This window comes from Lycorma delicatula, chromosome 5, assembly GCF_047948215.1.
Source record: "Lycorma delicatula isolate Av1 chromosome 5, ASM4794821v1, whole genome shotgun sequence".
NCBI classification, from domain to species: domain Eukaryota; kingdom Metazoa; phylum Arthropoda; class Insecta; order Hemiptera; family Fulgoridae; genus Lycorma; species Lycorma delicatula.
The window spans coordinates 89,773,220-89,790,851 of NC_134459.1; the positions used below are offsets into that span (position 1 = coordinate 89,773,220).

At 29.2% G+C, this 17,632-nt stretch overlaps 2 protein-coding genes across 7 annotated transcripts in view; one reads left to right on the plus strand and one right to left on the minus strand.

The window, feature by feature from the left end:
- LOC142325181 (vanin-like protein 3) overlaps positions 1 to 8,181 on the plus strand; it is a 37,951-nt gene extending 29,770 nt beyond the window's left edge. For all 3 annotated transcript variants that reach the window (XM_075366608.1, XM_075366607.1, XM_075366606.1), the window contains 2 exons: positions 2,175 to 2,389; positions 6,396 to 8,181. In XM_075366608.1, coding sequence (XP_075222723.1) covers positions 2,175 to 2,389; positions 6,396 to 7,264 — 1,084 coding nt within the window. In that variant the 3' untranslated portion in view covers positions 7,265 to 8,181. The remainder of the gene's footprint in view (positions 1 to 2,174; positions 2,390 to 6,395) is intronic.
- The window catches only part of LOC142325180 (FAST kinase domain-containing protein 2, mitochondrial-like), a 57,120-nt gene that overhangs the window by 8,592 nt on the left and 30,896 nt on the right, over positions 1 to 17,632 (minus strand). Inside the window, exons 7-10 of one of the 4 annotated variants that reach the window (XM_075366602.1) lie at positions 17,037 to 17,270; positions 14,572 to 14,689; positions 13,132 to 13,385; positions 6,399 to 6,530 (exon numbers count right to left, since the gene is read on the minus strand). In XM_075366602.1, the coding sequence (XP_075222717.1) occupies positions 13,157 to 13,385; positions 14,572 to 14,689; positions 17,037 to 17,270 (581 nt within the window). In that variant the 3' untranslated portion in view covers positions 6,399 to 6,530; positions 13,132 to 13,156. The other 3 variants (XM_075366604.1, XM_075366605.1, XM_075366603.1) reach the window with 3 other exon arrangements.

Below are 17,632 nucleotides of genomic sequence, written 5' to 3' on the forward strand. Positions count from 1 at the left end.
CAAGTTTCCCGAATATCTACCAGCTAGCATCAATTATAAGCCAATTATAAGCACAGCATGTAGCAACAATGTAAACAAATAATACTAAACATTTATAAATCTCAAAAAGCTTTACATATTAAATACTATAGACAAACGGAAACAGTACATCCTATAAACCAAAATAAGTGTACAACAAACAGAATTTTCACCTTTAGATTCATCAAATTAATATAAATGCTTATCTACACACTATTTGTCATGAAATATATATCAAAACATATTAGGTTATAGTCTTACATTTAGGAATTTCTTAATATCTCAGCAAACAAAAGTATTAATATGTGAAATCAAGGCTAAATATTATTACTCAAGTAGGACTATCTAAATACTTAAGTAAATGATTTAAATGATTGGTTGGTATAACACCAGTTGCACTTAATCAGAAGGGTCTTAGCTGAAACTTGATTTAGTAAGCATTCTATGTTTACATAGTACAGCATTGCCGGGAAGTCACTGTACTCCTAAAATTAATGAAAAATATAAGTTAGGATATGTGTTTAGAACAAACAGTATTTTCGTTGGCAACAGTTTTTACAGCATCGCACACTGAGTAAAAGACAGTTGTGCTAAAATGGCTGATATGAGAAGTTCCAGTGTTGAGGAGCTGTTAGTGATAAGTGTATGGGTTCATGAACAACATAAGAATCAAACAATAAAGCTAATTAGTGATATGTTTGGCTATGCTTTAATAAGCCGCTGCCACCATGAAAAGCAACAATTTTGGCTTGGGTAAAACATGAGTTTGAATTAGGCAGTGTTAAAGATAAGCTGTGGAGTAGATGAAAGTTAATGTGGACAGAAACACGTGCTGTTGTTGCAGTTTCCATTGAACAATCCCCAATGAAATTAACTCGTAAATGGTTAGCTGAACTTCGTACACTACAGACAACAATGTAAGACCAAATGAAAAAGGATTTGAAAGTTAGGCCATTTCATACAGTGTTCATTATGAACTGTCATATTCAGACATGGAACATCGCAATGCATCCTACCAGGCTTTATTATAAAAATTCCCTGCTGCAGTGCATCATGGAAAGATTTTTTTTTACCGACAAATGTGCAACTATCACAGTTCAGAAATGTGTTATTTTGGGCGAAAGAAAATTCTTATCATGCAACAGAGTTGGAAAGAAATCCACTGCGTATTATGACATAGGCTGGAATGACAGCACGTCATTTGTTTGGTCCTTTTTCTTTATGGGTCAGTAAATGCACAAACTTATTTAGAAATGTTGGAGGCATGGTTAATAACACAGCTTCAAGAGAAGGATCTTATGTAACGAGTATTGCAGCAGGATGAAGCAAATGCATATCAATCCAAGCATTTCTGAATGAAAAATTTCCAGGACATTGGATTGGCTACAATATTCCAGCATCACCAGCTCCGTTATCATGGCTACCACGAAGTCTTGATCTTATACCAGACAAATTCATTATGAGGAATTATCAAGGCAGATGTATCTGCACATTGCTACACCAAAAATTAAGAATTGCGTCACAATGTGAGGGACCCCTTCCGTAACATAACACCAGAAATGCTCCATCGCATGTCACAGAGGACGTAGTAACATATAGTATTGTGTGTGCAACATGAAGACGAACACACAAACCCACTGGACCATTAAAATTAATACCCCGTATCAAGTGAGTAAATAAAATAATTCATTATTATATCGCATTTTTCATTTATAACTCATTACAAATTTTTATTTCTAACTTTAGGGGGTAGTGTGATTTCCTGACCATTCTGTACTTAGTAAGTAGTACAGTTATATTCAGCAAAAAGAAAACTTGTGTTAAGTTTGTTTAATAACTTAAGTTCTATATAAGACTGTAAAATATTTATGCTTATTCACTGTCAAAGAAAAATCAAAAGTTATTTATAAAGCTGAAAAAAAAAATCATTAACCACACTGTACATTGTAAATAATTGACACTACAGAATTGTTTAAGTGAAACTGGAAAAATTAATACTGTTCATGCAAAAACAAGGAAGCATTTTGTAGAAGAATAAACCTACCATAAGGTCATATATGTATGTAGATCCATTCCTGAAGAGATAAAATTGTCATATTAAAGAATAATATTAAAAAGGATTACTTCTAACTAATCAATTAATATATTTATTTCAGATATCATAAATTTAATCTCTTCATTGAACCAGAAACTAACATAACATCAGCGGCAGAACTGAGTACATTTCATACAGACTTTGGTGTTCAGTTTGGAATGTTTATTTGCTTTGATATATTATTTAAGAAACCAGCATTAGAAATTATTGAAAAAACTAACGTCAAAAATATTGTTTACTCAACAGCATGGTTTTCAGAAATTCCATTTTTTACAGGTATTTTAAAACATTATTTCCTATTTATTTATTATTTTAAATTAATTATGGTTATTTTAAGTGAAGATAACAGATTAACAGCAGAAACATGGTATGTCAGTTTCTGATGTTTGCTAACATTACATCTTAACATCAGTAAAAATTGACATACAATTTCTTGACACATATAATTTTTGCATTAATACATTTTTTTATTGGTTATAGTTTGGAGCAATCACGCATATCATTTTAAATTATTGTCAGTATCAGTACTTGTAGCACTAAATGAATCTCTTGTGAAAATGTCTAAACAGCATACCAACTGACATATATATTCTTTGTTAATAAGAATGCCATCCTATAATGTAAGGGAACAAAAAGAATTAATAATATTACAGTACTACCATGTTTAATTTTAAAATAGATGAGATCAAAATGATTGAACTACCATACACTGAATCATATTCAGTGTGTCTGCGAAATAATAGTGGGGTTTTAAATGGCTTCAGAACAAAGCATTGTAGAGAGATGAACTATACACTAAATGAAGGAGAAACATTCTTATCCATTCAGTAGATTTCATGTATGCTTCCTTAGTAACCCTGCAGACGTCAAGACAACATTCAGTCTCCTGCCATGCATGGCAGAGAACATCCAGCGTGATAAAAGAAACAGCTTCAGTGATACTTTCTTTTAAATGGTCAGATGTCGAACTTTAACAGATTACACTCGTGTTTTTACATAACCCCAAAAATATAAATCCATGGGAGCAAGCTTCTTGAGATTGTGAATCCAGGCATTTCCTTAGCAATAGGTCGAACGAGAAGGGTTGATCTTCTCATTCGACCCATCGCTAAGGTAGTGTTTCTTCAAGATACTCCTACATGATTGTAACAAAATGTGAAGGAGTTCTGTCTAACTGGAAAATTGAATTCTCCAGTATTTGTGATGCTACATACCCTTCTAACATATCCAGAATGATGTTACTCGTTATTGTTTTTTCTAGAAAAAAAAGAAGGGGGTCAATAACTCTCTCTCATTCAATAGCGTATCACACATTCACTTTTTCACAATCATGCTGATGTTCAATAACGGCATGTGGAGGTTCAGCACCCCATACATGAACATTATACCAATGTACTCACCCAAAAACATTGCTTCATCACTGAAAATGAACTTGTTCTAACCTACCCAGAATTCTACAGCAAAACCAGATTGTTTCACCTTTTCCTGTGGATAAAGTTGTTGTAACACCAGAATTTTGTATGCACTGAAACATAACTATCGTTTTAACTCATTGTGAACAGTTGTTTTAGAAATGCCCAATTGTTTATAACACTTCCACACAGATTTCTTTGGGCTATGCAATAAACTTCTTGGTACTGCTTCAACGTTTCATCAGACACTGATGGCTGTCCTGGACGTGTTTGCTTCAGAGGTTGCCTGTTTCTTTGAGTTGTTTGTCCCATTGCCGAATGTTACTTTCATGTTGGGGAGGTCTTCATTGTAGACACAATATTCACACCTAACACTTGTAACTGACTCAAACACAGCAAGCCACAACACACACTGAACCTTTTTCTGCATTACAAACATGATGACTAATGTGCACGTGCTGCTTGTGTGTATTGGAAACACAACGAGCATGTGCTAGCTTTTGCATACATAAACTTGGAGGGTTTCTCTATCATTTAACATACAGTTCATGTCTTCATGTCTCTGAAATGCTGTTCTGGAGCTATAACCATTTAAAACTCCACTATTATTTTACGGGCACACTGTATAATACTGTGTTACAGCACATCAAAATTAAAACTGACTACCATGTAAAACTGTAAAATAAATTCTGGTTTAAAAAAAGGTTATGGTTTGTCTTTAAACAGCATAACATCCAAAATGGAAGAAAACAACACCAGTCAGTTGATAATTTCTACAAAAGTCAGCTAGAACAGAATAAGATCAATCAGAATGTATTGTGGTTGTGAGCAATTAATATAATTGAACACAATCACAATATATTCTGATTGATCTTATTCTGTTCTAATTTTCTTTACAAATTATTTTTTAATACTACTGAAATAGTATTAAAAGAAAATATTTACAAAATACCTCTTACGGTTTTTTCTTCTCTGCCTGATAATTCAATAGTAATACTACATTTGCTCTTCAGTAAATTTTAACCAAAAAATAGAGTAGTTGTTTCATTTGTTAACTACCCTTATAATTTTTTTTCATACTAAAATGAAAATCAAATTGTTAAAGATTACTTTCCTTTACATTAGTTTTTTCAGTAAAAAAAATCAATTTTGAAACCTTGAAAATAATCTGATTTTAGAAAATGTTTGAATTGTTAACAATAATAATAATAATAATATTTAAAACAATAGAAATTATTATATTCTATGTGAAATATTTTCTTCACACTTTAATAAATAACTCTTTGACACTCAATATATTGTTTTTAAAATCCCAACTAAGTTATTCGCTTATTTTTAGGGTTAATAATTAATTTCTTTCTATGATTAGATTCTAAGAAAACAAAAGCTAAAGACTAATCTTAATTATTCACCTAAACAAAATGACAAACAAAAATAATAAAAATTTCTAGCTAATTATTAATAGATATGGTCATTAAAAACAGCTGATTTATAATTTATATACTATATTATAGAATCATTATAGCATACAAAGAACGCTAATAAAGATTTCTGAATTCACATGAGCAATGTTTAGGGGTCATATTAAATCCTATTATATTATTAGCTGGCCTCAACACATTCAGTCCTGAGCACTTGTAGGCGTATGGTCTATGCATACATACAACCTGTTGACCATGCACATACACATGTTAGTACAGCGACTTTTCAATCTCTAATGGTGGCATTTCTAAATTATCTCATGTTACTGCTGACTCGGTATTGTATGTTAGCGCATCAGAAAAGTTGTTATTTATATGTTGTTACTGTGCAGTTCACTCATAGTTACGTAGACCCGCATTTTTTTGTGAAATTTTGAAAAAGGATAATCACTTTTGAAAGAAAATAGATCTATAACAAATAGATTTATTTTATAAATTATTTGTATTTCAGTTAGTATTGATTAGATAATTATGTTTTATTTTATAATTATATATTGATACTATTATTTTTATTTTAAATTAATAATCTTTGGCGATTATTTATGTCCTTCAAAATAAAATGTACATTTCACAAATATTTTTAATTTTATTGTTATTTTTTAAATAAAAATGTTAAAATATACAATGTATTATTTCATTATTTATTTAAAACATAAATAGTATAGTTGCTTAACTGTTAGTCAGATCTATTCTAAAACATTAATTTACTAAACGGAATTTACTAAAAACTAATTTTCAGGTCGTAAACATGTCAGATGATAGATGAAATCAGATGAAAATAAATTTTTAATTAATCGAACTGATTCAACAGTAAAATAAAAAATTTTAAATCAGTAATTCATGTCAGAATAAATTGAGGATTTATTGCGCATAAATTTAATACACACTTTTTATAAGTACAATTCACAAACTTAGGTATCAACAAGCCAAGTCCATTGAAATTCAGGTGATTAATTTTATTTAATGAACAGTTGTAACTTCATTATTATCAGAGAAAGAAATTCCGACTAGTGCCTCTTGTATCTCTGGTAGTTTATAAGCATCACATCCTTCACACATGGTAACTGTGACTGAGCATCAATCATAATTACTTCAATGTGTAAATAAATAATTATCAATCTTTAAGATCCACTGTGTCTCAAAAGATCAGCCTATTTTACAATTCAAAACTCTTTTATAAGATAAATGTTTTAAAGGATTTTATTGACTGGGATACAAAAAATTATATTTAAATCCCATATGGTTTTTTTTTTTATAAAAAACTTTTTTCTTGTTTGAAAAGCAATACAACCACATTGTTTCTTTGTAAACAATAATTACATTTGTTTAAATTATGATTAATTAATTATTAAAACTATAAATAGTAAATTTATTTATTTATGTTCACAGCTGTTGAATCCCAAGCAGGTTACAGTTACTCTCAGAATATTAATCTACTAGCATCGGGTTATAGTTTTCCAAAAAATAAAAACTTTGGAAGTGGAATATATGCTGGTGAAAAAGGACCATTAGTAATGATAATGCCTGAAAAACCAACAAATAAATTATTAATTGCTAAAGTACCAATTCATCCTGATTATTTTATAAATAAAGAAACATGTGATATTGAAAAACAATACTGTGATATATTTGATACAAAAAAAATAGATATTCACTTTAATGAAGATGAAAAATTATTAAAAACTGAATCAAACAATTTAATAATGGATTTTTATCATGATGACATTTCAAAGTTTTCTACTGTGCTTTTAGATAAGAATAAAAACATTAATGAAATGGATTATAAAGAAACTGAAACTGTAGGAGAAAAAACATTTAATTATAATGAAGCTAAATTTAAATGTGAAGTAACTGTGAAATGGGAAAAGTATAATAATACAGATTTAACAGAAGGTATGCCAGTATACAGACTAGTTGGATATTCTGGCACTAGATCATATGGTGGATTATTGACAGTTGATATTGAAGTATGTGGATTAATAGCATGTAAAAGTTATGATATATCAACATGTGGATACACTCCAGATTTTTCAAAAAACAATTTAACGAACATTACATCAATAGTAATTAATATTGAAAGACCACATAAATCAAATCCATTTATTATGACACTAGATAAAAATATGTTAGCATTACGTGGAAACGAATTTAAATTTACAAATAATTTTAACAAGATAACTGATATACAATCTAGTACAATGATATTAGAAACACCACATAATGATTTAATTACATTTGCTATGTATAAACCATCATAATATGACAATAATAACTAAAACAGTAATAATAATATAATAGCCGGTACCTGATTTATAAACATATTGAGCTTTGTAGTGATGTTTCTAAGAAACCAATTCAAAAACATAATTCAATCAGAAAAAAGGAACTGGCTAGTAAAAAAAAAGCTATTATATTTTAACTTTAAGATAAGAAAACAAAAAATAATTAAAAAACCACTGATCATTGAAATTTCCACTCCAAAAAATTTTTCAACTCAACATTGGACTGATGCTGAATCAGTAATGGGGATTCCAGATATAAAGATCAAGTTAAAAAATGGCCAACTATTTCATAGTAGGAGTAGTGCAACATTTTTAGAATGAAAGTGTAGATTTGTGTAAGTTAAAACTTACACAAATAATGAAGTAGTTCTGGAACAACACCTATTACTGATAATCAATATTATAAGATTTTAGAAGTACATTAATTACTGAATAATCTGCATTCAAGAGATTAAAGTTTAAAGTCTCTAAAGCATTTCAGATTCATTAAAGAACAGAGCAATAAATAATATTTGTACTTTTAAAATATTTTTTTACATTATTTGTTTCAATAAATTAAATTTTTACATATAAATTTAAAAAAAATAATATGTGCATATTAAAATTGAGTCATGAATTTGTGCATGAATCAAGCACAGATTCAACAGAATGCAAAATCATTAAATCCAGGACAAAGGATACTAATAATTATTCATGGATCTAAAGGATAGATTAACAGACATTTATTTCCATATTAGCACTATTACAGTGAAAGGTATAAAAACTTCAGAGACAAAGAAACATAGTATTTGTTACTTTTAAGATTACTGTAACCTAATAGATATGTAATTTTCAGACTGAAAATATTGTGAGTGCTGTAATATGAGTAATAATAAAAAACATTAATTTTGTAATCGTATTGTTATTATTTAACCAAAATCATTATACTTATCAATGGATTTATTAATATAGATATTTTTATACTATAAAATTTGAGGAGTTATTTTTCACGTCATAATTTTTATTCTCGTAATGTCATATAATGTGATGTGTGAATGTAGATATAGATACAATTTAAAAAACAATGAAAATAATAGCATATAAATATTTTAAAAAAAAATACTAGTTCTAAAAGCTTAGATACAGTTGACTTTAATACTTATAAAAACAGAAAAATTAAATATTACAATGAAAAAAATAACCCAATATCTAACTGGTAGTATATGGATATGTAAGCTTCCAGAGACCTATTATCATAATGTATTTGTGCATTGTCATAACAATTTTTTAAATGCACACAGATATTTACTTATACACAAATTAACAAAATTTTATTACGTTTCTTTCTCTGAAGTACCACTTTACTGAGCCAATAGTCACTTTAATGTAGAACCTGTCCTATTTGTCACAATAAACTTCATAAGACATGTGATCTGTTACCTTAGCCTTTAATATTTTTAACACCTATGCTGCTGTATTCTATAATAAATAAGTATTATGCATTTAAAAAAAAAGAAAGAAAAAATATTAAAATAACAAACAAAAATACATTGTTTCTGATGAAATGGTATACTGGCATACCTTACAACACATCTAGAACATGTAAGGAGTAGTAGCATGTGTGAATAGTATTAGATAAAAGAATATTTCTATTGCTCATAAATAAAACCATTGGGTCTCATGTTAGGAGATAGATCTTTTACGGATGACATATATATACATGTTTCATTTATGTTAAGTGGACTGTAAATAAAACAAATACTGATACAAATTAACAATTGTATATTAACATGTTCACAATTTAATTTAATTTGTATTACATTATTGAAAGATATATACAATTTAATGTATGTACATGTCTATTGTATGATGTGTAAATTTTGACTGAACAATATGAGTCTTCAAATGACAAATCGAGACTAGACTAGATGAGACAAGACTGGTAGATTCTAGTGGTGAGCTGGCTTAAATAGCGTATATGGAGCCAACTGAATTGCCAGCTTGGGTGGTACGGAGCTGAGTGAACCACCAGGTGCTGTGTAAATCATATGGAGCCAAGAGAATCATCAGGAGCTATGTCTCAATATACTGCCTGCCATAATTTAACATCTTATGAAAATATAATAAGATTGAATCCAACAAGCTTGGCGACTAGGCCGTATTGTATGGTTGCATGTTACGCACTAACAATTAATGAATAAAAATTCAACACTATGAATTTTATTAAACACATGTTTAATAAAATATAAACATATTATTTTGAAAAGAAGGAAAAACTAATATTTATCATCACGTGGTGCCAGACCCAGTGTTGCCTGAACAATATATATAAACTTCCTGAAAATTCAAATAATTCATCAACATACTAACCACTGTATCAGTTAAACTCAAAAAACAACAGGTTAACTACCAAACACAGTAACAGAAAAACTAATACCAATAGTTGACTTTTGCAGGAGCCTGCATCATCAGTCGGTACATAATTTCACAATTACATTAATAAATAACAAAAAAAAAAAAAATAAAAACTTAAAAATTTAGAAAACTTAAACCCTAACAACCACAAAATTTGTAACAACACAACTCTTCACTGCCATACTGAAATGATGTAAATTTAAAATGTAACACAACTAAGTTTGAAAACATTGTTGCCAACTGCTACAAACCCACTATGTATTTAATTAAAACATCACCTTCAAAAACGATCTGTTGGTTAATTGTTTCATACTTTTGTTTAAATTTATAAATATACTATTTCTCAAGTACATATACTCATTTTTTTGTTGTTATAAATTTCCAAAATTTCTAAATTTTTTTTATAATCAGTAATGCAATGCTTACACTGTAACAAATAGTCGGCCATAGTAGACACACCCCTCTTTCTGTTTCTTTTAGCATAGTAATGTTAATTACTATGCTAAAAACACAATTTTTAACATAATTTTTTTTTTAAAAAGATCTGTTAGTTTTACAAATATAAATTTGTAAATTTTATTATATTCATTGCATTTAATTTTATATATTTCCCTTAAATTCTATTATTATTATTATTATTATTCCTTAAATATTTTATAATATGTTTATTTGGTTTGTAAGCTTTTTCACATTTATTTTTGTAATAAAAATTAGTAATTTTTTCTATTATTTTATTTGTATAAATATTCTAAGAAAAAATTATTAATAATCTCTATGTTACTTTCTTGTTGCAATTTTGTAAAACTATCATGGTACTTTATTTTCTGCTTTTTGTATACCTTTTCTATAATTTCACTATCAAAACCATTAAATACTGCTATTTGTTTTACATCTATTTCTTTCTTGAGTTTGTTTGTTTTCAGCGTTCCTTGTAAAATGTATAGTTTAAAAATCAGATTTTTATATCTATAATTTTTTTTTGACCATGGGTTATTAAATTTTTGTTCATATATAATCCAGTTCATAAATAATGAACATTTGATCACTTTAAATAAACATACCAATTATAATGATAACTTAAAATTTACATGCGAAATGCAAAAGAACAGAAAAATACATTTTTTAGATATTGAGATTGAAATAAACGTAAACAATGTTATAGAAACATCAGTTATAGAAAACCTACAATGAACAGCATTACAGTACATGTAAATTCTATTTATTATTTCTGGTGTGATCTATCAATGGAAAATTATGTTATGATCTTGAAAAAGAATCTGTTATTTATTTTATTTGCAGATAAAACGCCATCGGTCGTGGCCAATTTTAATAAAGTCACGGTTTAATGATACCATTTACTACTAAAAACACAGATTTCATGGTAAAAGTAAAATTTGTATTTCATTAATTTATAAGCAGAATTTAGAGAGACTTCACTGGACTAATAATCACCTCCATTGCAGAAGCTATAATATTTGTCACACACAAACTTTATAAAGATGTGATCGACAGCCTTATCATATAATATTTTTAACATGTGCTGCTGTGTTCTATTCTTGTATCATCAGTTAATATTTTATTATAAATCCTGTAATTTTAATTATAAGTGGCATCTACTGACATGACCATTTGTCATCATTAATAAAGTGTACCAGCATGCAGTGAATTTATATATTAAACATTTAGACTCAAACGTTTCAGATGTTCTTGTTATAACATATTGTTTTTAATATAGCAGTTATTGGTCAGAACAATAAAGAAAAGATTAGTTAAAATTATGATGAGATATTGACAAGATACATACATTAACACGTACTTCTTAACGTTATGAGATAGGAATGAACACATTAATCATTAAAAACTCCCATAATAGAGGTAGTTGACTAAACAACAAAATTAAATTAAAAAATATATTTTTAGACTCACAGGTAATATATTTTACTCACAAGTAACTACGACGGTTATTTTTTTTCAAGGTTTGATCGGTCACGAAATTAAAACCACAGTGAAAATAAAAAAATTTTATTTGTAAGAAGTTTCGCTATTTCTCTATATAATCACCACTCCGATTTAGACATTTGTCATAGCATGGTACCAACTTTCCAATACCCTCGTCATAGAACGGAGCCGTCTGTGTTTTCAGCCATGTTTCTATGCTGTACTGCAGCTCGATGTCTGTGCCAAAATGTTGTCCTCCTAGCCAACGTTTCATGTGAGCAAAGAAGTGAAAATCGGGTGGAGCCAAGTCTGGGCTGTATGGTGGGTGATCAAACACTTCCCAACGAAAATGCTGCAGGAGCTTCTTTGTTACAGCTGCAGTGTGCGGCTGAACATTGTCATGGAGAAAGACAATGCCTGATGACAACATTCCTCTCCGCTTATTCTGAATTGCCCTTCGTAAACGTTGAAGAGTCATGTAGTATGAGGCTGCAGTGATGGTCGTGCCACGTTCCATGAATTCCACCAAGAGAACTCCATTCCAGTCCCAGAACACAGAGTAGCCATACACTTTCTGTTGGAGAAGGTTCGCTTGAACTTCTTTGGTTTACTTTGAAAATGAGAGTGAATTCACTGTTTGGATTGTTCTTTTGTTTCTTCAGTTTCGAAATGAACCCATGTCTTGTCCCCTGTGACAATTTTGTTCAAAAAATCTTCTCCTTCATTGTGGTAGCGCTGGAGAAACGTTAGGGAGGCGTCCAATCTCATTGTTTTGTGATGGTCGGACAGCATCTTGGGAACCCATCTTGCATACAGTTTGCAGTACTGAAGTGTCTCACTCACAATGATGTAGAGAGTTGACCTTGAAATTTCAGGAAACGAATCACTCAATACAGAAATTGTGAACTGACGATTTTCTCGAATTCCCTCATCCACTCGCTCAACGAGACCATCAGTTGATACTCACTTCCTTCCCTGACTGCCTGCATCATGAACATTTATACATGCTGCTTTAAAGTTCCTGCACCATTGTCGCACTTTGCTGACACTCATTGAAGTTTCACCATACACATTACTTATTCGTCGATGAGTTTCAGCTGCATTACACCCCTCAGCCTGAAGAAATCAAATTACCATACGCACTTCACACTTGGCAGGAGATGCTATTGTTGTAGACAAGTTTACGTGCTAGCTGCGTGTTCAGACCTAAACGAAGTGACACAGCATGATTGAAGGCCATACTAGTGACACTGCGCAAAACATATGCGCAAAGATTCATCCGATTTTTGCGTGGGTTTTTATTTCACGACTGATTGGACCTTGAGAAAAAATAACCCTCGTAAAAACATACCCAATGAATTGTAAATAAAAGAATTATAATTCTTTGAAAATGAATTAAAACAGAATTAGAAAAAAGAATTTTATATCATGAAACACATATAGACAATTAAAATAAAACAGACTAAATTATATTAATAAAACAATGGCAATTAATAAAATAATTTAATTACCTATTTAATTTTATTTTAAAAATTACTATGTCCGTGTAGCAGCAATATCTTCTTGATTTTGGCACTTATTCTGCAATGCTTGCATTAAATACGGTATTTTTTCATTATCTAATAAATTTTCCCAAACACCCTGCATTACATGTACAACAGAATATCCCATTGCTTCCAATGTATTCATATTTAATCTGACATGTCCTTCAATTCTTTCTGTATTTATTGTATAACATTTTGGTGTTATATATATAATCAGAATTCTGAAAAAAAAAAATCATCAAGTTTTAAATTTTTAATTTTCAAAACTACTGAAATACTTTTTTACTGAAATAACTACTTTTAAACTCAAGTTGGGTACTAAGTAAACGCTGACACATACATAATAATGTGCAATTACTAATGTTCAGGAAAAGTTTCAAAGAGATAAGGAAAGTGTTGGGTAAATCTTCAGTTGAAGTTCATTTTTGGTAATATCAATTTGATATATCTTGAAAAAGCTGTTATTTATTTTATCTGAATAATTATTTTGCTTGTTTCTTTATGTAATATATATATATTATATTTTTAAAATTACAAATTCATTTTAATCTACACTGATCAGCTTGTCTTCTTTGAAATGGAACAGTTGGTCAATTTAAAGATTTAATCAAGTGCAATATAAATTATGCAGTAGAGAGCGTCATAATGTAATATATGATATCAAATTGAAAAATATAGAAAGATCTGATTTAGAGATCTCTTCTTTCAATCATTTCACTTAACTTCTATTTTCAAAGCAATTCTTACGCTTTCATAATTTTTTTTTTGAAATACATTGTTATTATCACAAATGGTAAAATACCTTAAATATATTTTGTACATTCTTCTTCCAAATTTCTCATGAAAATTATCAGGGAAAAAATTTTCTTTTACATTCAGAGCAACAGTAGAAATTTTTATTTTCAAATTTGTAATTCTAAGAAGCTGTTTTCAAAAAGAAATATTTGCAAATATTTTATATCTTACAAACAGTGCTTTACACAATCAAAAATTATAGGAAACTCCATAAAACTTCAACAACAAAAAATCAGAAATGATATGTTGATTGAAAATTTTCCAATGTAGGTGTCAAATATGGAGATGATTCTATTTCACTAAAGCTGTAACTGAAGATAAGTTCACAGAAATGGAGCAAGATGATAAAAGGCCATGAGATCCAAGGTAAAATTGTAACAACTCATTAAATTGCTGATGACATTTTAATATTTGAAAATGGAGATGTGAGAACTGGGAATTTTTTTAAAAAATAATTTACAACTCGTAGGTAAATAGCATCTGTGAGCAAAAATTGTAATCAGGGCAATTATGCTATGAAAATATTCATGGATAAATGATGGGCTGAGTATTTATGTATCATCAACCATTTAAAGTAAATTATACATATTTTTAAATTTAGTAATTACTTACATTTGACTATCTTCAGGAAGTGTTATATTTTCAACAAAAATAGAATTTTTGGCATCATCTTCCATATTATTATTTATAGAAACAGAATAACCACCTTTTCGCATTACAACTGCATGATCTATTATTTAAAAATAATAAATAAACAAGAAATATTTAAAAAAATCATAATTATAATTAGACAAACACAAAAATACTTTTTGCTACTTACAAAAAAATGTCATTCTACAAACATCCAGTATACTATTAAATTTAAACAGACTATATTCATTGTCCCAATTCCTGTCTGAATACTTATTTGTTCATGTACCACACAGAAAATAAAAACTCAACCCACTCACATAATAATTTTTCAATTATCTAATGAATTTAATTTAATTTTTAAAAAAACAAAAAAAAAACGTTATTTTATCTGCAATTTTTATATCTTAACCCATTAAGCTGCATATAAATCAACTTTTCCCTTACTCGATATTAGATCCACTGATAAATATTATTTTTACTGTAAACTATACACCCTATGTACACAAACAGTCACACAACTTTGCTTCTAATAAGCAAACTTCATTTTTTACACTCATTCACGTTGAAATGCTTCTTTCTGTTTCAAGTTAATTTAAGTTTCTGTTTCAAGAATAGATTTTATATTCAATAAATATAGGCAGTATATATTTTTTTTCTAAAAATGTTAATTTTTGAATATTCTGATTTAATAAACATTTATAAAGTATTGATTTTACTTACAGGATACTTTGTTCACAGTAAAATTACATTATTTTTTGAAGAGATGGATTAACTAGAACTAAAATTGTAGCCATTAATGTTATGAGGCTCAGCTGATAAATTTCGCACAGTGCTACACAGAGACAAAAGGTACTATTGAGTTGAGCATGGTAGCACATGAAGGTTAAAATCCCCCTCTACAAACCTGCAATAATGCATTGAAATCCACTTGTGTTTGTTTTCAGTAGCAGTTAAAATGGAGTTGAGTATGGTCAATATGTCAGCACAGTTAAAATAGCATGCACTGATCAACTTTTTAACGGTTAAAACAGCACGCAGTGATCAAATTTTTAACAACAGAAAATGTGAATCCTATGAATATTTTTCACCATTTAAAAGCGGTTGACAGGAGTACTGTGAATAGGTGGGCATTGAAATTTCACAAATGTGTAGCTGGTAAAGCAACAATTGAGGACGCACCTTGCAGCAGACGACCAATTTCTGTGACTGACAAGAAACTTTGAAAGGAGGTGGACGATTTGCTTCAAAGAGACTATCGAATTACCCAGCAATGCACCGCTACTCAGTCAGGCATATCTAAAGAACAAGTAGGCCATATTATCGAGCAACTGGGTTACCGTAAAATCTGTGTACAATGGGTACCATGCAAATTGATGGATGAATATAAGCAGCGTCATTTCGAATGTTATGGAGAACTTTTACAGCGCTATCTTCCTTTTCAGTACTGTGACCAAGGATGAAAGTTGGGTACATCATTATGACCCGGAAGAAAAAGAGCAAAGCATGGAACGCAGACATTACAAATCGCCAAAACCCAAAAAATTCAGGCTTGAGTTCTGAATTTTTTGGGTTTTGGCGATTTGAAAAATTACTAAAAATTAATTGAAAAATATGTTAGCAATGGAGTTTCCCTGTACATCTGACAGATGTAAAGAAAAGACTTTGAGAAGATAAAATAGAGTAAGTTTGTATTCCTGTTGGATGACAGCTTTACTCTAACCTTTCAATTATATTAATCGACTTTTAAAAGATAATTTAAAACATTTTTCTCCATAATGGATAGCCGTTACAGTCTATGAAATGGCTCCTACAAAAAAACTGAAAAAAATTAGTCTCACTTTAAAGTGTGAGTGGATATCGAGTGCATGGGATCTTATTCCAAATAATCTGGTTGTGAAGAGCTTCAAGAAATGTTGTATTTTTAATAGCTCTAATGGAAAAGAAGATTGTGCCATGTGGTACAACAAAGACAATCATTCCCTTTTGAAGAAGAAGGTTTAAATAGAAATCAAGATTAAAAACAAGTAAGATATCCCTTCTTCAGAATTATTAGTGTTAATAATTACTAATTGCTTCTAGTCATCATTTGATATTAAAACAGTAGATTTGTGTGTTTTTGATTTAAATCTCTATACAAGATTTCATATCACTAAGTGTCTATATGATGCATTTCTAATCCCAATTTGAAAATTTGAATTTTGCACAGATATTCAAATCTGTCAATATAATTTTCTATATTTATTATAACTATAGTAATTAAAACCAGTTTTAATTTTTATTGTAAGCAAATTAAAAAAAACCAACTTATTTCAGAGTGGAATTAATAAAAACTTTCCAACTGGGTAATTTTTTCAAATAATTGCATCTGTATTTTCAGCTAAATGTCTTATGCAGGTAAGTATCATACTCAAGCAAACAGAGAAACTGTACATATATAAAATTACCAATAAAATGTCCTAGTTTTGTGTACACTTGTGAATAAACATATGATGGTCCACCCAGTCCATGAGCCAATGCAGGTAATAAAGGAGATCTATCTTTACTATCTTCTATATTTTGTACTTTTGTTACTAATTCTTCAATAAGATTTGGAGATGGAAGATTCCCTTGATATGATGGACATAATGTAACAAGTGCTTGATACAGTTGAATTAATTCTGATGAATCTTCAAGATTTCCTACAGAAAAATAGAAAAACAAAAAACTAATGTAAGATTTTTAATGTATTAAAGGTCTAAAAGATTTATAAATTTTCATTTAAGTCCTTCTGTTGTGCATACCATAGTTTACATCTGTTATAACTTCAATTAGTATATCAACCTGTTACTGTAACCTTATTTTTGGTCCTGATTAATCTCCATGACATTAACATACAAAGATTTGTTTTTAATTTTTTTATGTATAGTTTTATTTAGAACATCAGAAGGTACATAAAAAAATTGTCTTAAAAATTGTCTTGCAAGAAACATTTCTTCATAAAATAAAAGATAAGTAAATAAATTACATTAACTGAATATTATCAAGAATGAGATAATGTTTT